This window comes from Mycteria americana, chromosome 15, assembly GCF_035582795.1.
Source record: "Mycteria americana isolate JAX WOST 10 ecotype Jacksonville Zoo and Gardens chromosome 15, USCA_MyAme_1.0, whole genome shotgun sequence".
NCBI classification, from domain to species: domain Eukaryota; kingdom Metazoa; phylum Chordata; class Aves; order Ciconiiformes; family Ciconiidae; genus Mycteria; species Mycteria americana.
The window spans coordinates 2,116,072-2,141,954 of record NC_134379.1 but is presented as its reverse complement, the minus strand read 5'-3'; the positions used below and the strand labels follow the sequence as shown (position 1 = coordinate 2,141,954).

General features: G+C 62.3%; 1 protein-coding gene across 3 annotated transcripts; it reads left to right on the top strand.

The window, feature by feature from the left end:
• The first annotated feature begins 1,736 nt into the window (after positions 1-1,736).
• Positions 1,737-24,975, top strand: CUEDC1 (CUE domain containing 1). 3 transcript variants are annotated; one of them, XM_075517692.1, is made up of 12 exons: positions 1,768-1,873; positions 3,028-4,096; positions 15,932-16,397; positions 16,952-17,079; positions 17,984-18,110; positions 19,740-19,923; positions 20,809-20,892; positions 21,931-22,020; positions 22,986-23,079; positions 23,282-23,340; positions 23,999-24,069; positions 24,331-24,975. In XM_075517692.1, exons 3-11 carry the CDS (start codon positions 16,107-16,109, stop codon positions 24,064-24,066), a joined length of 1,125 nt encoding a protein of 374 aa, XP_075373807.1. In that variant the 5' UTR covers positions 1,768-1,873; positions 3,028-4,096; positions 15,932-16,106; the 3' UTR covers positions 24,067-24,069; positions 24,331-24,975. The 3 variants fall into 3 exon arrangements, with proteins under 3 accessions (XP_075373805.1, XP_075373807.1, XP_075373806.1); XM_075517690.1 differs by lacking the exon at positions 3,028-4,096 and having other exon boundaries at positions 1,737-1,873; XM_075517691.1 differs by lacking the exons at positions 1,768-1,873; positions 3,028-4,096 and adding an exon at positions 10,494-10,637.
• The last annotated feature ends 908 nt before the right edge of the window (positions 24,976-25,883 follow it).

The following is a 25,883-nucleotide window of genomic DNA, read 5'->3' as shown; positions in this document are numbered from 1 at the left end:
TTTTTCTTTAAGGAAGCATAAACGCTTTTTGAAAACCAGACATTTGTAAAACATGTCAACTGGGCATCCGAAACGCCTGCTTGTATCAGGGTTCAGACCTCTGCTTTCCCTGCAAAGCCTTTCCAATAGCTACCTCCAAAATCAACCCATTTAGTGAAAAAACAAGGGGCATTTCCAGAATGTATGGCACCTTTGGTTTTTCAGAGAAGGCAGAAATACTCCACCTTTTCACTTAGTTGTTCTCACCAGCTGTCAAGACAAAAACATTTGTGTTCTGTGTTTTCTGTGCAAGGTTTGTTTTTCAGAGAATTACCAATTTAGTTGGAACTGGCTGAATTAAATTCACTATTTTAATTCTTCATAGTTGTGTATTTCTATTCCCATTTCTTTTTACCTCCTAGCATCATTAGCAGCTAAGACCCATATCAAAGGACAGGAAAGAAATTTGATAAAATCACCCGTTTCCCCCCAAACAAGCCCGGATTAGGAAAAGAGACTGCAGTCAACAAAGCTCACTGCGAGGCGTGGTGTCACAGAAGAGAAGCTGATCTGCGTTTCACTTTGGGAAGGCAAATGTTGTGGCACGTGTACGCACTGAAAGCCGAAGGTTTGCCTCTAATGTTTTCCCTCTTACTGATGTCTGTGTTCCTTGTCAAAGCCTTACAGATTTTTACCCAGGCTAAGGATTGCTTAGCTGCCAGACACGGATGAAACGACTGAGTGGGGAAAAATCTCTGCACGGAGGGCCGTCCTGCGAGAGTTTTGGACCATCCCAAATACGTGCTCGGGGTCCGGCACCCACAGACGCGCTTCCGAGCCGGTCACGCTGGCCGCGGCAGGGTGCTGCGGGAGGCCGGCTGCGGGTGCCCGGAGGTGCGGTGTTCCTCCCGCAGCGTGTCCGGAAGGCTTTGGATTGCTACGAGGGAAGCGGGCGCCCTGACCCGCTGCCGTTCGCGGTCTCGCTCTGGTCTCTGCAAAACGGGAAGTGTTTGCCCTGTGTAAATTGGCTCCTGTAATGTGTAAGAGGAGATCACTTCCCGTCCTGAGCTGTTATGTGGTATGGCTGCAAGCTGTCAGATGCTGTAGCACTGGATACCGGAGACGGCTGCTTTCTATCTGTGGTCGAAGTGATGCTTTGTTATAATCTGTCTCTCATGTTCAGCCTTTGGGGCAGGAGTGGTGCGTCCTCTTCCTTACCCCATGCGTGCACAGGGCTGCTGGTCCGAAATCCGGGAGCCGGGGATGCTCGGAAGGCGTGGAGGAGACCGACAACCAGCCCCGGAGAGCACCTCTCCTCGGGACGCTGCTCGGCACCTGCCGGCACCGGGCTGGCCAGGGCCGGAGGTGCCTGACCCCGCGGCCAGAGCCGCGGGTCTCGGGGAAGCCTGGGGTCAGCGCGGGGGGTCCGGAGCCCCCCCAGCCCCCCGGCAGGGGCTGGCTCACCCCCGGGGCCGGGCAGACCGGGGTGGCGGCGGGTCAGGCCTCCGCGGGGGCAGAGGGGCCGGGGTGACGCCGGCCCCTCAACGCCTCCGGCCGGGCCCGAGCGGGCCGGCGCGCCCAGACCCGGGGCGGAGGGGGGGGGGGGAGGCACCCAGGCCCCCAGGGGGGCCCCAAGCGACCCCCGTCCCCGCTGCACTTCGGCCCGGCCGCCGCTAGGCCCCGCTCCCTGCGCCCCCCCAGGGCCGCCCCGGCCCGGCCCGGCCCCAGCCCCGGCCCCGGCCCCGGCCCCGCCGCGCCGCCCCCAGCTGCCGGGCACGGCGGCCGCCCCCGCCCCCGCCCGCCCGCCACGTACGTCTCCCGTCCCGGCTCCTTTCCATGGTTCCCGGCGTGAGTGGTGCCTGCCGCCGCCCCTGCAGCGCGGCGCCGACCGCCGGTAAGCGGGGGCGGGCCGGGGCTCTTTGTGCGCCGGGCCGGGCCGGGCCGGGCCGGGGTGAGTGAGGGGGTGGGCGGGAGGGCGGGCGGCGCCTCCCGGCCTGCGCGGGCCGCGGCCCGGAGCCTCGCGGGCCCCGCCGGGGCCGGCCCCGGGCTGCGCGGCCGAGCACCGGGGCTGCGCGGCGCGGCGTGGGCCGGCGGCCGCCCCCGAGCCCCGGCGGGGCGGGGGGTGCCGCCGGTTCGGCCTCCCCCGGGGCCCGGGCGGAGCGGCCCGGGGGCGCCCGGCGGCTGCGGCCGGGCCCGGTGCCCGGCGCGGGGCCGCGCCTGTTGCGGCTGCCCGGCCGCCCCCTCCGGAGCCGGGCTGGGAGCCGGGCGGTCGGGGCCGCAGCCCGGCGGCCTGGCCCCGCCGCTTCACCTCCCGGCGGAGCCCCTCGGCCGAGCCTGGGGCCCCGCTCCCGCCGGCCGCCGGGAGGGTCCCGCAGAGGCCACCCCGCGTGGGGCGAGCCCTGAGGGAGGCGTGGGTGCGGCTGGGCCCGCTGCCGCGGCGCGGGTGGGGGCGCGGGGGGAAGCGTCCCCATCCCCGCCTGGGGCCGGGAGCGGGCCGGCAGACCCCAGCCCCGGGGCAGGACCGGGCTGCCGGCGGCACCCGTGTCCCCCTCTGCCCCCGGAGCGTGGCCGCTCCCCGAGCGTAGCCCCTCCGGAGCGCGGGGCGCACGGGCAGGTTTGGGGTTCTGGTGGCTTCCCGCTGCGGGACATCGTCCCCTTCCTCTGCGCCTGGTTCGTGGAGCGATGCTCTTCACACCCCCGACACCTCTGCCGGGGTGGGTCACAGCTTAGCCTGGGAGCCGCGGCAGGGCCCTGGCATGCCCGGGCGGTGGTGGTCACCGCCTGGGCTCAGGGTTGTTTGTGGACCCCCGGCCAGGTGCCTGGCCACATCTCCCCGTCAGGAGGGAGGGCACGTCCTGCCAGGCTGCTCCTCGCCCCGGGTTCCCGGCCAGCACTGAAATTTCCACCGATGGGTTGTGGGCAAACGGCGGTGGGGAAGGGTTTGAGAGCTGCCTCGCCTGTGGAAGTCACCGTTCAAAGCAGTGCTCTCATGCACTGTCTCTTGTCAGGCGGGTTGGAAAGCCTCCTTTTTATTATTTTTTTAAAAAGCAGCAGAGTCGCACCTCCTCCTCACACCTCCTCCTGCTGCTACCACTGACAACAAACGTGGGGGACGGAGCGGTAAGGATATCCGCACGGGAAAGCCGCCGTCCTGGGCTGACCCCTGAGGCTGCGACTGGGGTTTGCTGGTGGGGCTGCCCTGCAGCCGGGGAAGCTGTGGCTTTCCTCGCCTCCTCCTCCTCCTCCTCCTCCTCCTCCATCTCTAACGACACAGGCTGAAGCAGCATCTGCTCCGCTGCGAAGCTTTTTGTGATTTTCACGAAGGCTTTCCTGGGGAAGCGTCTGGCTGGAGCCCGGCACTGGGGCAGCGAGACCCCAGGGGAGCCGTGCACCTCTGGGAGGGGAGACCGGCCGGTGCCAGCGGTGGGACTAGCTGAAAGCTTGCGGTGGTCCTCGAGGCAGAGGAGACCCAGCCCGTTGTCAGCTCGCTGTGCCTTTCTCATCACTCCCTGTCGTTGTGCACCCTGCTCCTGTGGCCTTCCCCGCCGTGATGTCGGACCACCCCAGCAGTGCCTGTCTGCCGCGGTGAAGATGTGCCTGACGCTGGCAGAGCCTTACACAGCGATCCCCGGGTGCCCACAGCCCATTCCTGGTGCTGGAGCCTCTGATTGCCAAAAGCGTTTCCTTCAAAGACGGGTCAAAGGCGCCCATCTTCTTCCCAGCCGCAAAGTTCCCAGGAAAGTTTTGACTTTTTCAGCATTTTATTAAAAAAGAGCTTTCAAATTAAAAAAACCCCTAACAAAACAGCATCTAACCCGTGCACCGACACCTAACTTTTTCCCCCAACCGGATCCGTGGCGTGGCTGAGCGGGCTTTGCCGTCGTGGTGGCGTGGGCGCCGTGGTCCCCCTCCACCCCGGGCTGATAAGAGCACGTGGGGAGCGAGCAGGGCTTCCCGGCGCGATAGCGAGCGCTCGGTACTTATCTGCCTGCACAAACACCCTCTGCGGGGGCAAAGATAAGGGGGGATGCCGCGTGCCGCGGGCGGTAGTGTTCCAAGGGGAACAGCCGGGAGAGGAGCCGGAGGGTCATTCGCGCCTGGTGTCTGTGCCGTGGGGGTAAAAGCCCGGGGTGGGATCCGCGGGGAGGGGGCTGCTGCCATAACCCTCTGGGAGCGCTCGCCGGCCAGCATCGCGGGGTGCTCGTGGTCAGAGCTGGGAGGATGTTGGGTGACACGAGTTAATGATGATGATGATAATTGTATACTACCAAATAAGAAAAATGCTTGAAGTAATAACACGGAGCTCCTCGCAGGTGTGCGAGGCGGTAATGGGTCCCTCTCTTGTGGTGGGGCCGGGGTGGCAGCGTCTCCGTGGCCGGGGTGCGGAGGGACGTTGGCCGGAGCCTTGCCTCTGCTCGGTGGCACTAGGCTGCAGCAATGGTTTGGGGACCGGGCTTTCCCAGGCCTCGGTCCCGGTTTTGGCTGGTCTGCCGGTTCCCTGGGGTTAGCACAGGAGCCGAGCGGGCACGGCGGTGTGCGAGGGGAGCCGGGGCAGGGAGCCTCGCCAGCGAGAGAGTCCCTAAATGGAACAGGGAAGTTGGAAGGGGAAAGAACCCCACCCCAGCTGGATGGAAAGCCAGCTGAAAATAACGGGAAAGGAGAACAGGGGGAACATCTGGGTCCGGCTCTTGCACCGCTTCCGATGGGCGCGGGGCAGCTGCCACCTCCGGGTGATGGCGGTTGAGGCTCGGCTCCTCTCTCGAGCAGCCCCGCCGGCGTCGTGTCCCCACCGCTGCTCCAGGAGTGCCGAAACCACCAGTGTCCCGCGAGTGTTGGCCGCCGGCCAGCCTCTTCCCCTGCCCGGGGGGGCTCCTTGCGTCCGCCCCGGTGTTGGCGGTGCCGGGAGGGGGACAGGCTGCGGTGCCCCCGTCCGCGGTGCCCCCGTCCCGCCCCGCCGGCCGCCTTTGATGCGGGTGAGTGGCAGGTCCATTGTGGCCCCTTTGTGCCTCCCTCGGTTCTCCGGGTCCGCACAAAACCTGCCATGGAAACCAAAGCCAGCCGCTGCCCCAGGAAACCCACAGGCGCAATTAGGAAATGCAAATATAAATGCAAATTCCTGTGCTGCCTTCCAGGGCCTGGAAAGTTGTCCCTGGGGGCCACCGACGTCCCTGGGCCACCAGTGTCCCCAGCTGCGGGGATGGGGAAGGCATCGGGGCAGGACCGGGCAGGCAGCAAGAGCGAGGTGAGCCGCTGTTGGGGTGCCTCGGGCTCTTTCCCAGCCGCCCCGTGCTCGGCGGCGGGAGGAACGGGGCATCTCGACCCGCGCTGAGCGGTGACTCATAGGTGACAATATGACATTGATATTTTTTTCCACCCTCTCAGTTGCCCAGCGACAAACAAACAAACAAGTGTCTTAAAACCCAAACTAACGGCCTTGCAGGAACTGTCCCCTCCTGCCACGGTTGCGTGTGGCTGGGCTCTGGCGTGTCCCCACCGCTGGTGGTTCTGCCTGTATCTTCTGGGGTTTGTTTCGGGGGGATAACTGTCTTGGGGGGATAACTTTGGGGGGATAACTGTCTTCCTCGCATCCCCTGCAGCTGCGGTGTGTGAGCCCGGCCGGGGAAGGCAGGCTGCTGGCTCGCCGGTAAGGACCCTCCTCACCAAAGTGCACCAAGAATAGGTGGAAAAGGAGATAAAATCCACCCACAAATGACTCCGGGAAGCACGAAAGCTTCAGGTCTTCATTTCTAGGTGGCATTTATGAGTAATGGCTACTCTGGCCCTTCCTCGGGTCCCCAGAGGAGTGTGTGTGGGTGGAGTGGGGATACTGGGGCTGAAGAGGATGGAGGGGAGAGTGGGGAGGTAAAGGGAGGATGCTGATCTGAGCAATTCCCCTCCCTGGGAGGAAGCAATAACGTTTCCTTTTCCCATCTGCTGGAGGAGCTGTAGCTAGAGGCCGGGGAGACGAAGCTGGCACATGGAGGGCGTTGTCCGTAGCAGTAACGCGTGTTGGGAAGGGCAGATCCTTTATGAACCCAATCTAGGGCTATACTGCTTAAAACCAAGCATTTGTTGATGGCTTTCATTTTTCCAAGTTGCAGCCCTAGGTCCTTTCCTATCGGCGGCCGAAGTGGTGCGGGATGTGCTTTCCCCTAGCCCCAGTCTGCTTTTATTGCTGGGAAATGAGCTCTGACTCCTGGAAGTGATATTTCTTCCTTCTGCCTGACAGCTTGTCGATCCCGGCCCTCGCTTACTTCCCCAGGGAAGGTGCACGCAGCCGGGCACGCAGGCACGCCAGCGATGGAGCCTGGCCGCCGTCCTTGGCGAGGAAAGCAGAGCTCGAGCGGAGGGAAAATAGGCAGATCGTCTCCAGAAAATGGAGCGTGGCACACTGCTAGATGGGTTACAGGGACGTTCAGGCTCAAAGCTGATTTTAATATTTGCCTTGGTTACGGAGTCAATTATAACGGTGGGTTTTTTTCTTTGCCACCACGCTTCCAGGCAGCGGTTGAACACACACGAGCGCAACCTTTGCAGCAGCCGGGGAGCTCTGGGGAGCACGGGGAGGCACCGCGGGCTGCCCTGGCACCCTTCTCCGTCAGACACGGCCCTGCCTTCGCCTCCAGGTGCCATCTGCGAGGGGACGGGGGGACGGGGACACCAGGAGCCTGGGTACAGCTCGTGGGCAGGACCCTGCCGGTGCTCCCGCTTGCGCCTTTGCAGAGCCGGGCTGGGCATGGGCTGGGGGGGGAATGGTGGCCAGAGCCCTGGCCGATGGAGATGGGCCGCGTGGGAGCGGATGCTGGGATGGGGAGGGGAGGAGGGGATCCTTCGGGGAGGGTTCCCGGGCTCCTGGAGCCTAAACTGTTGCTTATAAAATCCTTGTGGCTTTGAACGTTCCTGGCTGGCAATTGCCACGGTCAGGCCAGCGCAAAGCAACTGGGACGGGACGGCGACGGGGTTGTACGTGAATTAATTATGCAAACTTAAAAATAACGAAAAAGAAGCGAGATGGGATTTTGAAGAAGAACGTGACCTAGTTTGGTGGCCGGGCACAGCGAGCAGCTGGGGGGCGAAGGGGGCAGTGGGCAGAGCCGCGGCTCGGGGGCTCTGGGTTTCCCTCGCCGCCGAGAAACGGGGCTGTGCTGGCACAGGAGCAGGCTGCTGCTGAGCTTGAAAGGAGACTGAGAGCTTATCTGGGCATTGGCCTGGCTTCAAATCCAGGTTAGCATCCTGCATAATTTCCGTATAAAACCGTGATGTGCTGTGATGGAGCAGAAGGAGCAGAGCAAACTCGATACTTCGGCTTTCGAGGGCTTTTCTCTCCCCCGTGAGCCCCGTTGTGCTGGGGATGGAGGAGCCTGTTCTTGAGGCTGGCTGGAAACGCTCCTGCAGGAGGGGCCTGACGTATTGGCATTAATTAAATATCTGTCCCTGGCGAGGTGTAGCGTTTCAAGCAGGTTCTCCTCTGCTGAGCAATGTCACCCGGCACGAGGGAGGACAAAAGACGGGCGCAATTACAGTGTGACGCCGTGTCCCAGGACAACGAGGATACGGCAGCGCTCGAATTGTCAGCTCAGTGCTTTCGCGGGATAGCTTGCATCAGCCATATGGCTTAGTGACTCATAAAAAAAAAAAAAAAAAAAAGAGCTCCTCCATGTGCAACTTAATTAGTGCCGTTCTTCCCCTCGGTCTTGGCTCGCAGCGATCCCGACTTGTAAGTGCGGTGCTGAGAGCTGCTGCGGGCTGAGCGGGGCTGCGGCCGGCTCCTGCCTTCGGCACAGCGGCAGCGCAGGCTCATCCTGGATGCCGAGGGATGGGCGGCCGCGCGGGGTGGCCGGTGTGCGGCAGGCGGGCATCGGGCAGGAGCCTTTTCGCTGGCTTTGTGCCGTGTATCGCTGCCGTGCCACGTAGCAAGGGGCTGGGGAGGAGGGAGAAGCGAGGGGTCCTGCTTGGGAGGGCAGACTGGTGTCCTGCTTTACCTGTGCACCCAAAATACCCGCAGGACGGCCCCGGCGCTCCCTTGGCTTCCCCGGAGGGGCTCTGCCAGGGTGTCTGCGCCCGCTCGCCTTCCCAGAAGGCAGGGCAGGAGCTGGCCGATGGGCAGCCCGGCAGAGTCCCTGCGCTCACATGCCTGCCCGTCAGTACGGTCAAGCTGTCGTAAAAAAGCAAAACCACAGGAAGACGATGGCTTCAGGCGCCCGCGGCTCTCCTCTTTCACGCCAGCTTATTCCTGTCTGCTCATCACAATCTCCCCGTTGCTGCATCTCCCCGTCGTCCCCCCGTGCCGCCCTTGTCCTCTCCCCGGGGACACCTGGAGCCGCGGACGTGGTGACGGCGGTGCAGGACCTTCCCGCGCAGGTCCCCCAGCGTCCCCGGTGGGTTTCACCGTGCACGGAGTGTGGAAACCCAGGGGCTTTCCTCCTCCTGGGCTGTGGTTTAGTGCTCGGAGGGAAGGGGTTGCCAGCAGCCCATGCAGTGATCACTTTTAAATCTTTTTACCAGACCCTAATGGCCAGGGGCCTGTCCTGGTAAATAATTCATCGTGCCATCAGTGAGAGTTTTACTCGACTAATTTTGTTTCCATAGAAACTCGTGCGGTCTCGCTGCTCCACGGAGCCCGGGGCGAATCAATATGAGTTGTTTTTTTTTTTTTCCTTTGCACGTTAAGCGATGGCCCTTAAACCCTGACGGCGCGGGAGCAGCAGCCGGAGGTGCTGCTGGCCGGGCGGCTCCTCGGCGCTGCCTTTCGCCTGCCTTGGCCCTGGTCTGCGCTGCCCGGCCCTGCCCGGCCCTGCCCGGCTGCCTGGCTTTGTGGGATGCCCGGGGCCAGATCCTGCAGAGATGCTCGGCACCACCGGGCTGGGGCAGGGTCAGCCCAGCCTAATCCCAGTCCATTCCAGTCCATTCCCAGTATGTTCCTGCTATGCAAAGAGCTGGAGGGGAAGGGGCTGCCTCTGCTCAGGCTCTTTCTCCGTTTTTCCCCTCCTGTCCTTTAATTTCTTTGACCCTTGACCTAAAATGGCAAATTAGCATTTGTGGATCAACCGTGCTAATTAGCCGGGGAGCGGGGCCGGCCCTGCCCCCAGCCTGGGTTTGCTTTCGCCCGCTCCCCGTTAGATGCTCGCTGACCAAATTAACCCAAAAATTGCCCGGAGGTGACTCCGCACACCCTGACCTGGGTCTGGCCCCGGGGAGAGCTGCACACTTTCGTCACCGCAGGAATTTTTCTTTTCTTTCATTCCCCGCTGCTTCCCGGTGCCTTTGTGCCGAGCTGGGAGCGTGGAGGGAGAAGAAGGGATAAGCAGTTAAAGATGGGTTCGTGTGACATATGGCGCGAGGGCTTTGCCTGAGGGCTGCGGCCGGCGCTGGCCACGGGGGTGCCTGGGCTTCCCTCCCGCGAGGCTTGAGATGGGTGGGTAAACTGAGGCGGGGGGTTCGGCCATGGGTGCAGGGCTTTCCCGCAGGACGGAGGCAGCGCTGGCGCCCGGACCTTGCTGCTGTCGCGTGCGCCTTTGCACGGGCAGCGCTCGCTCCTCGTAGGCGTTTCAAACAAGCTGTAAGCTGATTTTTCAGCTAGGATGCGTGTGTTTTGATGTCGGCAGTGAAAGCCGGAGGAGGAAAGGTTGCCGGTGTTCGGCCACCTCACGGAATAATCTTATATTGGCCTCTCTGCTTTAGGCAACCTCTTGCATCTAATTTATTACACGTTGATACAAGATAGAGTTGAACAGAGATGCAGTTAAACCATACAAAGGGATGCTGGGTTACTTTAATCGCTCACACTTGCTTGACCTATTTTTTTTTAATCCCTTCCTGGAAACCTTATTTCATGTTTGAATTCCCTCAACTATTTTAGGAATGTCGTCCTACCAAGATCAAATTACCTTCCATGAAGCCAGTGCAAGGCAGCCTCGCAAGGCAGGCGACTTTTTGATTAAGATCTAGTGCTACCTCATTAATATAGGCTTAGTTTGGGGTTGGGGGGCTGTAGTTCTGGCACGGTAAATGTGTGAAAGCCGGGGATTAGCGCAGCACAATGCCGAAGGGCGGGGGGGTGGCTCTGCCCTGGCTTGGCAGAGAGGGCTGGGGGCATCCCGGCGTGGCCGGCAGTGCCGGCACCCCTGGGGCTGGGCAGCCCCTTGCAGCCCTGCGCATCCCGCTGCATGCCGGCACCGGCGGGGGAAGGTGGGTGCTTCGGGTGCTGCTCCGGGGGGGCGAGGGGTCCCCGGCGGGGCCCTGCCCGGCTGTCCTGTCCCGGCTGAGCGCGGCCCCCCAGGTTTTAACTGGGTGTCGTCGGTTTATGAGCCGGCTGGGTGCTGTGGAGGGCCGACATCTGGTCGGCTCACAAAGGACCCTCATAAATCTGTCCGGGAGGATGGCACGGCCGGCTGCGGCTGGGCGAGCAGTGGGCGCCCCGAGGCAGCAGCAGCCGCCGCTTCTTCTCTTAAATGTGGTTATCGTGCATTTCAGAGCGCAGGTCTGGCTGCGGGCTCCCCAGTAAAACCGTCGGGTGAGAGCGCTCGAGCAGGAACGCTGACGGTGCCCGGCGTCGGGACCAGAATCGCTCCATGGCTCTCCCTGGTCCCCCCTCGGCTGCTGCTCTGGCTTTAAACGCTGCTCTCGGAGCCAAGAGGGGAATTTCCTTTTGCAGAGAGGTACGTGCCCCGCAGGTTCTCAAACAGGGCTTACTTCTGCTCTCCTTCCCGATTGCTTTTTACTTTGAAAAGGGCTTAAGCCCAGCCTTTTTAATACGTGGTAGAACAAGTATTAAAGGAGATCCTCAGGTGCTTATTTGTTTCCAAGAAAAAGGATTTGCTCGCAAGCAGTTTCCGCAGGCTGCGGGCCGGGAGGCGTGCGTGCGCATCCCCTGAGGCGGACACGATAAGGCCCCATCCTGCGCGTCCCTGGCTCTGCCTTTCAGTTTGCTGGTAGACGCTGCTGTAAATTTTGTTCCCGATCCTTTACTTTTCATCCCAATTTCAATCCTATTCTAGTCACACCTGCAGCCGCTGAGCAGTCACGTTCCCGGACTTCTCGTTCCTGTATTGAGCAATCCCTTTGCAGGGGCCTGGCTGCAGGCAGAGCTCGGCAAATCTGCTCTGCCCGAAGCTGTTATTTCTGGTTTCATGTCCCTAGTTTTGAGACTTCCTCCACGAGTCTTCCCTCCAGGAGCCGGGGCGCCGGCAGCCCTTGTCTCTAGATAACCCCGTGCATGGAAATGCCTTCCGCGCCGCTGCTCCGCATCCCCCAGCCGAGTCATTACAGGCCTGGGCTTGCAGCCGCCGCCGCGCGATGGGTGCCCTCGGGGGAACGGGCACTCGATGGTGTCACCCCGTCCCGGCTGCAAACGGGGCTCACGGCTCCGGCGTCTTTGCAGGGGTGATCTACAAAGGCAGCGTGGCAATAGCAGGGGAAGAAGGGCTGGGCTGGTTTAGCGGTGTTTGAGCAATCCCATCTGTTGTCTGAGCTGCAGCAGACACTGGGGAAGGGAATATTTGCGTTTGCACTTGGTGCCAAGGCTCTTCCCTGAGCTGGGAGGGCTGCGAGCGATCAGTCCCAGTGCTTTTCCAGCTGTTCGCTCCTCCGTTCGGGCTGCGCTCCTCGCAGAGCCGAGCAACTGTTGTTTCCAGCATGACATTACCAGTTCAACCAGCCCCTGGGATTATCCAGCTGCTCGTCTGCGCCGTTCCCGGGCGGCTGACGGCCGAGCTGCAGGCAGCCTCCTCCGTGCCTTGCACCGTGCTCGCTCCTGGCTGGAGCTGACCCAAAGCGCCGCAGCCTCTCAGGCCGTCCCTTGATGTGAAAAGTCCATTTTTTAGGTATCGGGGGCCCCGTGCGCAGGGCTGGGCGAGGACCAGCTTTGTAGAGGCGGGATGCCGGCCGGCGCAGGAGGACGTGCTCCCCCAGGCTGCGCACGCCGTATCTGCTCCCCCATGAGCGTCGTTAAGGGCTTCTCCGCGGAAGCCGAGGTCTTGTTCTTGGCTCTGGCTCGGGCGAGGGTGGATCTGAATTGTGCAAGTCGTTAGCGACTTGGGTGGGAGAAAAGGCAGGATGCACCCATGGGCTCGCAGGGGTGAGCCTCCTCCCTGAAGGTCAGCGTTTGTTTGGTCTTATTTTATGTTTTTTAAGTGGTGAGCTAACGGGAAGAGCTGAACCCAAAGGCGTGCCGGTGCCTGAGCGCAGCGTGCAGGGAGAAAGCGACCGTGGATGCGTGCGGGAGAGCATCCCGCGCTGTCCTGGCTAGGCGCTGATGGCAAAACCTGCGCGGGCTTTTTCTGTGCTGGCCCCCATCCCGGAGCGCAGAGCCGCTCGGGTGAAAGCTGGCGTGGAGGTGGCAACGCGGGAGCCTTTCCTGCGGGTGTGATGCTACGGCGGCACGTCAGAAGGGCCGGCGCTGGCTCCGCGCCTGGCCCCCAGCCTGGCACTGGGACGTCACCTAGCACTTTCTCTGCGGCGCGGGTCAGCGCCGGGACAGCCGCGGCCGCTGGGTGCGGAGGCGGCTCAGCCGGGAGCTGCCGCCGTGTCCCCAGGGTGAACCGGGACTGAGCGCTGCCCGTGCTCCGCAGGTGCCAACCCTGCCGGGGTGGGAGGTTTTACCCTGCGCTGCCGGGGCTGGTGGGGGCACGGGGGCAGTGCCGGCCCCACCGGGGTCCCTGCTGCCGCCTCGCCGCTCCCCGCGACCCACGGGACGGGGACGTGCGCACCCAGAGCTTGCAGAGCCTTTAAGCTCCTCCTGTGATGGGCGCAACAGAAGGGCAAAGGATTACGCCTGTGCCTGGGTTTGGATGAATGAATAACAGCATTCAGGGTCCGTTTTGCATGCTAGCAGAGCAAGAACTGTTTTAAGGCAGGAAGAAAGTTGATCAGGCAACAGCTAAATGAGTCATGGCAGCCTGATTCTGCACATGGGGGGCACGAAGCCCGGCCCGCACCCCACTGTGTCCCGAGCGAGCCCACGCTCACGCCTGGGCTGGCAGTCGGACACCAGCTTTCTTCTTTCCTTTTTGGGAAATCCGAAGGATTTTGCTTTTCCTGGCGTCTTCCCAGCCCCTCGTTGGCATCCCAGAAATAAGGGCCAGAGCCGTGCCGAGCCCCTTCCCGCACTGGCAGCTGGGGGTCCCGCTGCCCTCCCCACTGCTCCCCTGAAGATGCTGATGTGGACGAGCAGGAATCGGGGAGGATCCTGCAAATACAACTACCGGTTTATCTTTTAAATTCACTCCTGCCAATGTTGTGACTTGCTTTTCTCTGGATTTTAACTCATGCCAGCGCAGTGCTTTGCATTTCTCTGAGTTAGCAGCGGGACTTTAAAAAACGGGTTTAAAAGCCTGCATTTGCAGCGTTTCACCGCCATCAGCTCTGCCCGCAGTGGTGTTTGCCCGAGGAGCATGCAGGGTGGCCCTGGTCTGTGCCGGGGGCACCGGCTGCACCGTGGTTTTGCTGAACGTGCCCTTCGCGGCAGCCTCCGGCCGTATTTCAGGGGCTGCGAAGGTCCCAGCAGCGTGATCCCTCGGGGTTGTTTGAACCCAGATGCGCAGCAGAGGCTTTTTGGCGTATAAATATCTTGTCCCCATCCCTAATTCAGTTCATCTTCTGACCAGAAGCTTTCGGTTCCTCGGCACGTTGCTGCGCGCAGTCAGGCCATCCAGCGTGGGCTGCGATTTCAGTGAGTTGTCCCAGACTCGCACGTCGCGTTGACTTCCCCAGAACAGAGCCGTTTGTGTCGGGAGGAGCCGGTCCCTCCCCGGCAGGGCAGAGGGATCGCGGGGGGATTGCCAACGCCTGGTGCGTGGTGGGCTGGAGGCTTTGGCTCTGGTAAATGGGATTTCCCAGCCTTCGTGGTTACGGAGAAGACCGTAAATACACACTCAAAGGTCAAACGCTGGGAGACAAAGACCCCCAACCGCAGGCTCTTCTTGTTACTTCATAGATCTTAGGATTTTTAAATAGATCTGGGAATTTCCAAGCCCATTTCCTGCTTTTGGGGGCTGATTTTACTATTTGAGGTTTATGGGCTAGCATGGCATTGCGGAGCTAATGGTTCTCTGCAGAAGCTCTCACCTTCGTATTTGGGTAACGTGTGTGTGTTTGCGGCATATCCCACGTAACCTGTTTTCCCCTTGATGTCCGGGCTCTTGCCCCATCCTCTTGGAGCAGCCAAATCTTTTAAGAAGCGTGCGCACCCTGTGAATGTGTTATAATTCAATTTAATATGTGACTAAACCAGCCATGCAATATTGCAATTAAAGTATAATACCAGAGGTGCTAACAATGCCGGCTTTTTGCTATGAATGAGTCACGGTAGCAGAGGAGGAACCGAGAAGCAGTATTTTATTAATTGACTCCAGCAGATTTATTTGTCCTCGGTGAATAGAGTTGGGCAGGGCTGTCGGAATTGTTCCTGCTCCGCTCACACAACGCTGCTCTGCGCCTGGCTCCTGGCAAGCAGGAGCAGGTCCTGGGGACCGAGAGCGACTGCGGGGATGGAGACGGGTCTCGGCTGAGCGATCTGTTAAATGCATTTTGTTAGCGAGCGGGGAGCGAGCTGGGGGTTCCCGGTGCTGTTTGGAAATGGCCCCTCGAGCCTGGCAGCGAACCTCCTCATGCTTTTCCATGGCTCCCGTCCCGGGGGGCGAGCAAATGCCGGGGGAAGGTGGGATCCCTGCGGGGCCGTCAGCGCGTGCCCGCGGTCTCCAGCTGCCTTTCCCGCACGGAGAGGCCTGTCTGCAGCACGGGCACCCCGTGTCCCTCGGCAGCATCGGCCGGAGGGCCCCGTGGCACCGTGTTCAGCCCGAGGGCTGCTGCCCTGAGCCGGGGAGCAGGGTCTGGCCGGGCGCCGGCGTTTGCGGGGGGCTGCCGTTCGGGCTCGCTCGCAGGGCTCGGCGGCACGCTCGGCGCATCTGAATGCAAATGTATCCGGGATTACAAAAAAGACAGGGAGGGAGAGCGGAGCGTGCCCGCGGAGCAGGAATCACCCCCCTGTCCTCCGGAGGCATCAGCCCTTCCTCTGGGTACTGAGCCAGAGCAGGGCTGTCCCTGGGGACAAAAACGGGCGTTGGCCAGCGTTGCCAAAATAAACCTTCTCCCAGAGTTTGTGCCAAGTTTCCCAGGTTTTGCAAGGGGGTTTCACTCTCGGCAGCCGCTGGAAGCCCCTTGGAGCAGCTCGGGGCTGTGAGCCGGTGCGGCGGCCGCGGCCGGCGAGCGGTGGGGATGTGGCTGTCACGCTCGGCCTCGCTGTGGGCAGGGGAGAGCCTGGGCGACCTTCAGAGGTGACTGCTCCACTTAATGGCCGGGAATCTGATTACACCCTGTTTCACTAAGAAATGTGCTTGGCACGTTCTTCTGAATTAAATACCATTTTAGGGACAGTTGACTTGAACTCTCTGCCTGCCGCTTAGGAAAAAGCCTTTGAAAATGATATTATGGATCAAAAGTGTTCCTGGGGTAATTCTGTTTCAACAGCGGAGTTAATCCAGAACTGCATTTGGCCCTGCATTTCCAAATGAGAAGCAGTAGCTGTATAATCTGTTTATGGTTTTAAAGTGAACGTTAATCTTGGATTTGGTGGCTTTTCCCAAGGGTCGATTTGCCATACTGCAAAGTATTTTAGCCCCTTGCTCTGAAACTCTCTGAGCCGACTCTATTTTTTATTTTAAAGAGAGATTTTACTGTGTTTATAAATACATGTCAAACCTGGAAATGTTAAATCTGGGGAGCCCTCTGTGGTGGAAGTAATGCCGTTTTTCTTGCCTTGCGTTTGGTTTGTACGGCCCTGGCACGGCGCATCCGAGCTCCGGTGTGCCGAACCCGCTGCAGGGCCGGGCCGGTCCCACGGGGACGCAGTTGGACGGGCCGAATTGAATCGAATGTCCCCTGCTGAGGCCGGGATCTCGTGGTACCTCTGGATGCTCTGTCCTGCGGGTGACTTTCTCCCCTCTCCCCTCCGCAGGTGGGAGGATGCTGCAGCGTGCCGGGGGCTGACGCGCGGTGCCGCCGGCCGCGGGGAGCGGGACCCCCGTTGCCCGCCCATGCTCCCCGCCGGCTGATGTGACAAGCGGCGGCACACACCCGCCTCGCCGCGGCCGGGACCGCAGCTGCCGTGCCCCCGTGCCAGCCGCCCCGCCATGACGAGCCTCTTCCGTCGGAGCAGCAGCAACGGCAGCTCGCGCGGCGGCTCCTCCGCCCAGGAGCTCAACAACAGCCGCCCTGCCAGGCAGGTCCGCCGGCTGGAGTTCAACCAGGCCATGGAGGACTTCAAGACCATGTTCCCCAACATGGACTACGACATCATTGAGTGCGTCTTGAGGGCCAACAACGGCGCCGTGGACGCCACCATCGACCAGCTCCTGCAGATGAACCTGGACAGCAGCGGCTGCGACGACAGCTCGGACTCGGAGGACAGCATCCCCCCCGAGGTAACCCCTGCCAGTGGTCCCCAGCACATGGCTATGGGTCCCCTGCCCGGACTCCTGGCCACCACAGCTGGCTCATTGTGAGCGGGCAGCTCAGTCTCATCCTGCCTCGTTTCTGCCTGGGCATGGTGCTGCTCGGCTGCTGCGGGCGGGCAGAGATTTGAGTGCCCGATTCAGCTGATCTGGAGCGTGCAGCCTGGCTGGTTTGTCTTGCACAGTGCTTCAGGCTCAAGCCAAAGCACTCTCCTTCCTCCCTCCCACCCCAAAACCCGGCAGAGACCCTTCTGCTGCTGTCAGAGGGCCCCCAAGGGCTGTGTGCACCTAGGGACAGGCTCACCCGCCCACCCGAAACGTGGTGCCTCCTCCCTCGAGAGCAGCACCTCCAAACCCCGCCAAAAGCCCCCTGCTGCAGGGGGACCGGTACCGGGAGGTTGCCCCCATCCTCTCTGCAGCGGCGTTCAGCCGGTCCCGTCCCTGCTTTGCTGTCGTGCGTGGGGGCCCGGCCCGGCCGGCAGCGTTTCCCCGGCTTGCCCTCACCCTGTCCTCTCGCCCTGCAGATCTTGGAGCGGACCCTGGAGCCCGACAGCTCGGACGAGGAGCCCCCTCCCGTCTACTCCCCTCCCGCCTACGAGAGCCAGGCGTTCGGCGGCCGCTACCCCCGCGCGCCACCCACCCCCCCGCCCAGGTGAGCCCCCAGCCCCGCACCGCGGCTGCACCGCACCTTCCGCTCGGGGCGGCCGGCAAAGCGCCTGCGCCGGCGCCCGGGGGGGCTCGCTGCGCGTTCGCTGGCCCCGGCAAGGGGCACCTGGCGTCAGTTTGGTAGGGCTGGGTGAGACGAAGCCAAGGGAGATGAATGAAGCTCACAGCTGGCTAAAAAATCCCTGCGAGGCCCTAAAAAGCGAACAGCTGAAGGGCCCGGAAAGCCACTCTGGCAGCGCGTGGAATGGCAAAAATCAGCTACCAGAGGCGGGGAGCGCTCGCCTCCGCTCGAAAACACCAGGTGCTGGGCGGCTGGGGCCCCACGCGTCGTGGCTCTCGGCACCAGAGGCCTCAGGTCAGTTTGACTTGCTGAGCCCCCGGGGTCTCTGCCCTGCGGGGTGCGGGCTCTCCCCGGCAGCACCGGCTCGGCCGAAGGCTCAGGACTTGCGGGACAGCAAGCACCAGTGCCCTGGCCGCCTCTGTGCCAGCCCCCTCGGACGAAGGCGCTGCCGGCTGTGCAGGCTGGGTGTGACATCTGGCGAGAGAAGTTCCTCAGCTTCGTAAGCAAAATCCGGCAGTGCTAGGGCTCCCACAGGGCTGTTTTCTGGGAGTCGGAGCAAAACGGGGAGGAGAAGGGAAATCCAGCCCGCGCAGTTGCGGGGCAAGTCTTGAAAAGCAGCTCCCAAAGATTTCAAACTCTAGGAAAGCCTCTCGCTCTCGGAGCTAACGCTAACGCGTGGGTTTGGGAGGCGCGCTGTGGTTTCTTGGTTCCCAGGACCACCGGTGGAGACAGGCAGGGGGCTGCCGTGCCGGGCCCCGTGCCCCGCTGCTGCGGCAGATGTCGGTGGGTTTCTCCCTTGCCGAAGGTGCTGTCTGTGCTTGCCCCGCAGGACAGACGTGCCGGGGCCCGGCAGCACCCCGGCACCCGGGCGCTACAGGAACTGGAACCCGCCGCTCCTGGGCAACCTCCCCGAGGACTTCCTCCGCATCCTGCCCCAGCAGACCGCTGGCGCACAGGTGAGGCTTGCCGCCCCTTCCAGCCTGCGCCCTGGCCCCGTGGTGTGGCACGGAGCGCCGAACCCGGTCCTCAGCCACCCTGAGCTTGCAGCATCAGTGCTCTGAAAGCATCTGGGTATCGGGTACGGACTAAACTGAAAGTCTTGGAGCGCGTCTTGTTGTTCGAGAGGCGAGACTGAAGTGAGCAAGGTGTGAAAGGGGAATCTTCCAGTGAGGCTTTGATGTTTTTCCTGCCATTAGCCCAGCGGTTAGTGCCAGAAATGCCACTTGTAGTAAGCACCTAATATTTTAAATTATTTGAAAATCTTACCCGCTACCCTGGTGAGGAGCAGCAGGACCAGCATACGCCCCTGGGGAGAGCGGCACTGCCAGGGCGCTCGGGGGCTGGTGCAGTGGAACTTGGGTGGAAAATCTAGCGCAAACCAGAGGCTTTGCCCCTGGGAAATCAGAGTCGCCTCGTGCTTCCTGGCGGTTTCGGAGCCACAAGGCTTGGGGTCGCGGGTGCCTTTCTGCCCACAGCAGGGCAGGCAGCGGGCAGCACCCCGTGGGGAACAAGCAGCCCCAGCAGAGACCGCGCTGGGCACCCAGCTCGGCTCCAGGCGCGCCGCATCCCCGGGGCATCCCTCGGCCCCTTTGCCATCACAGCAGCCAGCCCGCAAATGGGGCCGGCGCCCTCCCGGCACGGTGAGGGGCTGGGGGGGGCTGCAGGCACCCTGCCTGCCCCGTGCATCGGCTCCTCCCTCCCCTTTTGGCTCCAAATGCAGCCTGCCACGTTTTCATAAATGATTGCCCTGCAAGCTGAGCTTCGTGGGCTATATTACCTTTCTGGGAATAGGAAGATGCCAATTCATTTGGGCTCAGGGGGAGGAGAGGAGCAGCTGCCCTTTTCTTTCCCCGGTAATTGTGTGCTTTTGCTTTTTATGGCTCTCTGAGAGCAGCTACAAATCAGATAAATATTGTAGGCGAGGATGAGGTTGCGGCTGTAGAGTGCGGCTCTGCTGCTCCCCAGGTGCCACCGCACCGGGAGTGGCGGGAGAGCACGAGGTGCCTCGTGCAGGAACGTTTGTCAGCGGGAAATTGCAGCCTCTGCTTTTAGATAGGGGGAAATAAAAGCAGCGACGCTGGCTGAGACCCTTCTCCCTTGCCTCCACACCAGGCTCTGTCTTGGCTCAAACCCACGGTTTAAAGTTAAAAATCTTTGCAACTCCGCGCTCTGCAAAGGAGCTCTTCCGGCGGCACCAGTTCCTCCCCGTGCCGTGCTGACCCCACACCAAGAGGTCCCCGTTCCCGCGTGCCACGGCCATCCCCTCCTGCCTCCGCCCCGTCCCCCTTCCCGCTGGGCGCAGGCGGTGGTGCCCTGTCCCCCTTTGTCCCCTTTGCAGCAGCACCGTCCCGAGCGCAGCCCGGCCGGGGGGAGACGGTGCCCTGGGCTGTCAAGTGCTGGGCGTAGGAGGGAGGGACCCCACCGGGGAGCAGCAGTCGGTGGCTGTCGGGGCTGCGGGTGCAGCGGTGACAGAGGAGCAAAAGGCCGAGCTCAGCCTCAGGCGCTGCTGCGGGGAGCCTCCTGCACGCGCCGGCACGGGCACCGAGACCACCGACCAACCTCTGCCGTGTTTGCCTCCTGCCCAGGGCTCCCACGGCTGCCGGCAGCCCGTGCCGCGGGGGCTTGCCCTGCGGGGCCAGGGCTCCCTGGAGCAGGAGCGGCGGTGGAAGCAGTACCTGGAGGACGAGCGGATCGCGCTGTTCCTGCAGAACGAAGAGTTCATGAAGGAGCTCCAGAGGAACCGGGATTTCCTCCTCGCCCTGGAGAGAGGTGAGAAGCGCCTTCAGAAACCTCTGTCTCTGTGGCTGCCGGCAGCGTTGCCCTGCCCGTGGCATCGTGGCTTGTGCCGAAGCGGAGCCAGCGCAGGATGCGGCCAGGCTGGTGGCAGGTGGTCCGACCCGCTGACACCGGGCAGTGGGCTGCTCCCTGGGCTCCTGCTCCTGCTGCTCAGCCGCCTGCCACGAGGCTCCCCTCTCCCCGCTTCTCTGCGGTGTCTCTGGCAAAGCCCAGCAAAATCCATAGCAAGGAGCCTCAGAAATGCCCTCCGAGCCCAGCCTGGCCGGCGTGCCCTCCCCGGCTGCGTGCCCTCCCCGGCTGCGTGCCCTCCCCAGGTGCTGGCAGGGCCTGAACTGGAGAGCAGTTTTGCCATGATTGCTCCTTCCCTGGCACCACGCTCCTTCCCGGCGAGCCGGCAGCCAGCTGCTTGCCCAGCGCTGCGGGGAGGGCTCGAGGATGTCGGCGGTTTTGCTGCCGCTGAGCAAAGAGCTGCCCTTCCCCTCCCTTGCGCTGCTGCCGGCTCTGAGCCCCCGGCCGAGGGGCTGTCTCCCTCGGAGGTCTTCCTGGTGGTTTGCAGGGTCCCGGCAGCACCTTCATTGCAGGGCTCGCCCCTGGCCACCATGGCTGGAAAACCACCGGTGTGCTTGCCACGTGCTTGCGGCGGGCGGGCGGTTCCTCTGCTGCGGTGAGAGGAGTGCTCCTGCCCGCCGTTGCGGGCTCCCACCAAAGGGCTTGCGGTCGCCATGCTGCAGAGAAGCCCGAGCTCCCTCCCTTGCCATCGGCCTGTCCCTCCGCAGCCGTGAGGGGAGAGGGGAGCGGAGCCGCCTGCGCTGCCTCGAGGTTCTGATCGAGCGGGGCGCCGGGCTTTTTGTTTTTCAGATCGATTGAAATATGAATCAAAAAAATCCAAGTCGACCAGTGTTGCTGTCAGCAACGACTTTGGTTTCTCCTCCGTAATATCAGGTAACTTCCAAGATGCGCGTGAGCATCGCCTCTCAGCAGCTCCTGTGTTCCCAGCCCTCTGCCACTGCCCGGCTGCCTCCGAGGTGGCTGCGGGGGGAGGAACCTGGCTGATCCCTCCCCGCTGGCCCCCCGGCGCGGGAGAGGAGCTGGTGGGTGACGGGGATGGGTGCTGCTGCCCTCCCTGCCCTTCCCACGGGGAGGTGCTCCTGCGTCCTGCCTCCGTCCATCCCTGCGGGTGGGAGCTGGGATCCATTCCCAGGGGAGACAAAGCCCTCCCTTGTCTTGGCCGGAGCGGAGGATTGTGCCTGGGAGGCATAATGACTGTTCCCGGGTAATCCTGATTAACCTCGGGAAGCGGAGCAGCTGCCGGGTTCAGGATTAGAGCTGGGGTCTGTCGATGTCCCCGTGCGGGGGCGGGCGAGACGCAGTGGCTGGGCGGCACGGTGGAGCTCCGGCTGGGTGCACGGCGCTTCAAGGGCACCCGGACCCGGGGAAGGGGCACGGGCCGAGGGCAGGGGGCACAAGGACGTGGCTCTCGGGGTCTCTGGTCCACCCGACCGAGTCGCTGGGATGCCTGAACTTTTGCTCCTGATCCGGTGGCCTTGCTATCCCGGGTACTGAGCGTGGGCACGGTCTAATACCCAGGGCGCAATTAGTGCCCGAGGTAATTTGGGGCTGCTGCCCCTGGAGCAGCACAGAGGGACGCCCCCTGCTCCGCAGTGGTGCCGGCAGTGGGACTGAGCTGCCGCTCGCCCCGCATCTGCTCGCAGGCGGCTGAAGGCGAGCAGCCTCGCGGGGCCGAGGGTGTGCTGCAGGCGGATGTCCCTGCACCCACGGTCTCGGGGGTTGTATCTGCAGAGGGTCCTCACCCAGAGCCAGCCCCGGCGTGCCAGTGCCCTCGGCCCGCCTGCTCTTGCTCAGCTCTGCTCGTGGCAGGGCTGCGTTTTGCTAGCGCTGGAATTGGGTCATGGAAATTATTTGTCTTGAGCCTCCCCTCGCCGCGCACGCGCTCCCGGTGACCAGATGTTTGCCTTCCAGGTGACGTAGCCCCCTCTGTAACCAGCGAGGCCGGCAGTGCCGTGTCTGACGATGCCTTATTCAGAGACAAATTGAAACACATGGGAAAATGTGAGTCGGTTTGCAGGCTCCGTGTTGGCAGCGGGACGCCTGCGAGGTGGGAGCGGGGTGGGCAGGGGAAGAGCCGGCAGCGTTGCCTGGCGCTCGCTCCAGCGCTGCAGCGCTCCCCGCTCACGCAGCGCGTCCGCTCTGTGCGCGTCAGCTGGCGCACGCGCGTCTGCTAGCACGTGCGCGGGGGGTTTCTCGTCACCTCTCGTGGCAGCTGGGCGCACGCGTCCCCATTACCCCCGCGAGTCACACGGAGGGCTGGCAGGTTGGCGGGCAAGGCACGGGCCGTTGCACACTGCGGTGGCACGTCGGGCTCGGGCAGTGCTCAGCCCCGGCAGCGGTGCTTTGGGGTTGAGTTTCTGTCTCCGTTTTACAGTCCTGGGCTGGTGCATCCCCGCCCTGTGGTGCTCTCCTCCTGGCCCTCACCGGCCACAGGGAGCTCCTGTGCCGCGTGCCGGGGCTGGGTGCCAGCACGATGGACGGAAGACGGAGATCTGGGTCTTGATGCCCCGGCTCTGCACTGTCCGTCCGTCCCTGGTGCACGTGTGGGTTGTGGCGTGAGTCGAGGATGCAGGTGGTGGTGGGGAATAGAGGAATTTCTGAGCAGGGTTGGTGGGAATCCTAGAAAAGCAAGCAGAGGGTTTGCTGTAACTCTCCCTTTTCCAATCAGTTCCTCTTAGCAAGCCACAGCCTGCTTCTCCTGTTGCAAAAAAACCCCAGCGAAAGGGTAAAAACCTCGGCACCCCCTGCCAGGGACCACCGCGTCCCTGTTGGTTGCAGGACCCGGCTCTCCGAGCCTGGCGGCCTCGCGCAGCCCTGGTGTTCCCAGGCAAACGCGGGGTATTGCCACGGGGCATCGGGGCGCGGGTGGCTCTCGCACCGCTGGCCCTGGCCGTCTCCTCCCCATCGCCCGTGGCAGCTTTGAGAAGGGTTTTGGGGTGAGACCCTCACCGGCTGCTTCCTTCCAGCCACGCGCAAGAAGCTGTTTGAACTCGCCAGAGCCTTCTCCGAGAAGACGAAGATGAGGAAATCAAAAAGAAAACACTTGTTGAAGCACCAGGTGTATCCTAAAAGGGGCTGGGGAGCTGCGGGGGGGCACAGGGCTGTCGGAGCGGCCTCGCTTAGGTGCTCCCGGGGACTCCCCAAGGCCTGGCCGGAGCCTCCTGGCTGCCTCTCGCGGCTGGGCCGTGGGCTGGGAAGGGCAATTCTTGTGCTGCGGCCACGTCCTGGCCCCATCACTGGTTTTTCTTAGCGGAGGGCGCAGGCTGGGGACGGCGGCTTCCACGGCAAATCTTCTCGACGATGTCGAAGGACATTCATGCGGTAAGAAACACGATGCCGTGCCGTGCCGTGCCACGCTGTGCCGTGTGTGCTGTGCTCGGCACGGCTAGCTGAGGTCCCGCGGTGCCCGGCCCCGTCCTGCCCCACGCCGTCGCCCTGCCTGGGGATGGCTCCCATCGGGTCTGTGCCGGGGCACGGCCACCCGTGAAGCGGGCTCGGCCCTGGTCCCACGCGGCTCTCCTGTGAGCGTGTGCTTGCTGGGGTGACCAGGGACGGGATCTCCTCTTTTGGGAAGCCTCGGGGGCTTGCAGCTGGGATGCGCAGCCCTGCAGGGTGCGTAGCGTAGAGTCGGGGCACAGTCCTGGCAAAGCTGTCATCAGCCAGGTTTGCGGGTCTTGGCAGTGGGTTTTGTGCCAACCCGGACCACCCTGGGGCTGGCTCAGGTGCGACCACGTGGCAGAAATGCCCCCTTGGGCCAAAACCTCCTTCCAGTGTTCTCAGGCGTGTTCTGGCAGAGTCCCCACGTCCCAGTCCCTGGGAATTGTCTGTCTGGGCGAGGAAATCCCTGCCCCGGGGCGGGGGCCGGGCTGCCTCCCCGCTGGGGCACCTTGTCGGGGCTGGGACCGCGGCGCGGTGGCCGGCGTCCTGGCGTGGAAGCAGCTGCAGCCCCCGACAGCCCCTGCCTGCTTCTGCCTTTCAGATGACGACTTCCAAGCACGGAAGCAGCAGCTCCGGGAGGAGGAGGAGACGCCGAAGGAAGGGCAGTAAACGGTGAGAGGCAGCTGGGGACGTACGCTTCCCGAGCGTGCAGATGGCCCTGTCCGTCCGTCCGTCCTGGCTGGAGGAGGGAGCCAGGTGCTCTGGGTCAGGTCCAGAGTGTGTCCGGGTGGGGACAAGCCCCGTTGGCTGCTGTGGGTGCCGCAGCTGGCAACAGCCCCAGGTGCCGCGATGGGCCGGGGCCGGTGCTGGCCACGGCGTGACTGAGGCTGAGCGTGTGCCATCCTCCTTCCCTCCCCTTCTCCTCCCTGCCAGGTCCCAGCGCTGGGGTTTATTGCTGGCACAGAACGTGCACAAGGCTTCATAAGAAGATGGCTGAAAAAGGAAAAAACCACCCAACAAATAATCCAGTTTTTTGGCTGTTCCCCCTCTGCTGTTGTACTCCTCTGAAGTACAAGTATTGAAGTGAGGCACAATGTTTTCTTACCAGCGGTTTGAAAACAACTTCTCCTATCTAGCAAATCAGCCAAAAAGGAAAAAAAAAAAAAAAAGGAAAAAAAAAGCCGGCAGCTGATGTGAGCTGCTGTGGAGGAGCCAGCGGAGCTCAGACTTGGGAGGAGCAGCGTCCCGCCTGCTCTCTCGGTCCGAGTGGCGTCGCAGGAGTGAAAATCAGTTGTACTAACGAGGATGCATTCGCATGTGGGATCTGCTTGGCCGGAGCACTCCTGAACATATCTCTGTAGCGATCTGATGTAACTTTACTCTGCGCACACAGGAAAAAAAACAACCCACGTGAGAAAGAGAACCTAACAGCCGTTGTCTACTATTGCTAGGAGTAATGAGCAGAGATTCAGATCAGGTAATAGTCAAATAATATAAATTGTTTATAAAAGGAAAGGCCTTCTTTTCCTAGGCGTTTCACTTTGAATTAAACCTTTGCCTTCGGCATTGCTAAAACTGCCTTGACGTCCGGACACTGTGTGGGCCGCGGTGTGGCTCACGTCCCGGCCGGGCGGGTGCCGCTGCGGGGCAGGACGGCTGGGCAGCACCAAGGGCTGGATTTCGCATCAGTTTAACCCTCGCCGCTGAAGCAAGGACGCGTCCCGCCGGGTGCGGTGTGCCGCTGGCGGTCCCGGCTGCCGGGCAGGGGGCTCAGCGGCTCCGGGGATGCCCCCCGCCATCGGTAAGATGCAAAGTCTGAGCTGGGGGGTTTGCAGCTGAGGCCGGCGGAGGTGTTTTTGGCACGGAGAGTTTGCACAAGGGCTTGCGAGCGCTGCCGGCTTTGGTGCGGGGCCGGGGCGGGAGCACAGCACCCTTCCTCGCACCCGCCCCGGGGGCTCGTTTCACCGGGGAGCACGGCGGAGGGCGGGGGGGGCTGGCAGGCAGCGCTTGAATCATCGCAGCTTTCGGAGATGCTGTCAGGCTAAAAATAATTACGTAAACAAATTCCTTCCCTGTGTAAGTAATGAGTGATGAGCGTAAAGTCAGAAATCGCTCCCGCCAGCACATTTTCTTCTCCTTTATCGGCATAATCTGTTTACTGCGAAATGCAGGAGGTGGCTATAGACGTGCCTGTTTCACTTTCTGGCTCCTGCGAACCAGCACAAATGTTGCAAGATTGGAGCTGCGAAGGCGGCAGACGCAGAAACCCCAGCCATCAAACACACATGCAACTGTTTTCCCTGCCTCTCCGCAGGGTTTGGTAACAAAAGCCCACATTGCAGGCGCTGGCTCCCGACAGGCTCCTTTTCAAACCCTCCCGGAGCCCGCGTGCCTTTGAAGTGGACGCCAAGATTTCTCTCCCCGTGAGCGGCGCAGCCGGTGCACCTGTTGAGTGCCGCCGCCATCGCCCCCGCAGCCGCGGCGGG

Excerpts from the sequence above, each read along its gene's own strand:
- CUEDC1 (XM_075517690.1), top strand. The coding sequence starts at position 16,107 with ATGACGAGCCTCTTCCGTCGGAGCAGCAGCAACGGCAGCTCGCGCGGC. Across the intron at positions 20,893-21,930 it reads TTTCTCCTCCGTAATATCAG|GTGACGTAGCCCCCTCTGTA; the intron begins GTAACTTCCAAG and ends TTTGCCTTCCAG. Across the intron at positions 22,021-22,985 it reads ATTGAAACACATGGGAAAAT|CCACGCGCAAGAAGCTGTTT; the intron begins GTGAGTCGGTTT and ends GCTTCCTTCCAG.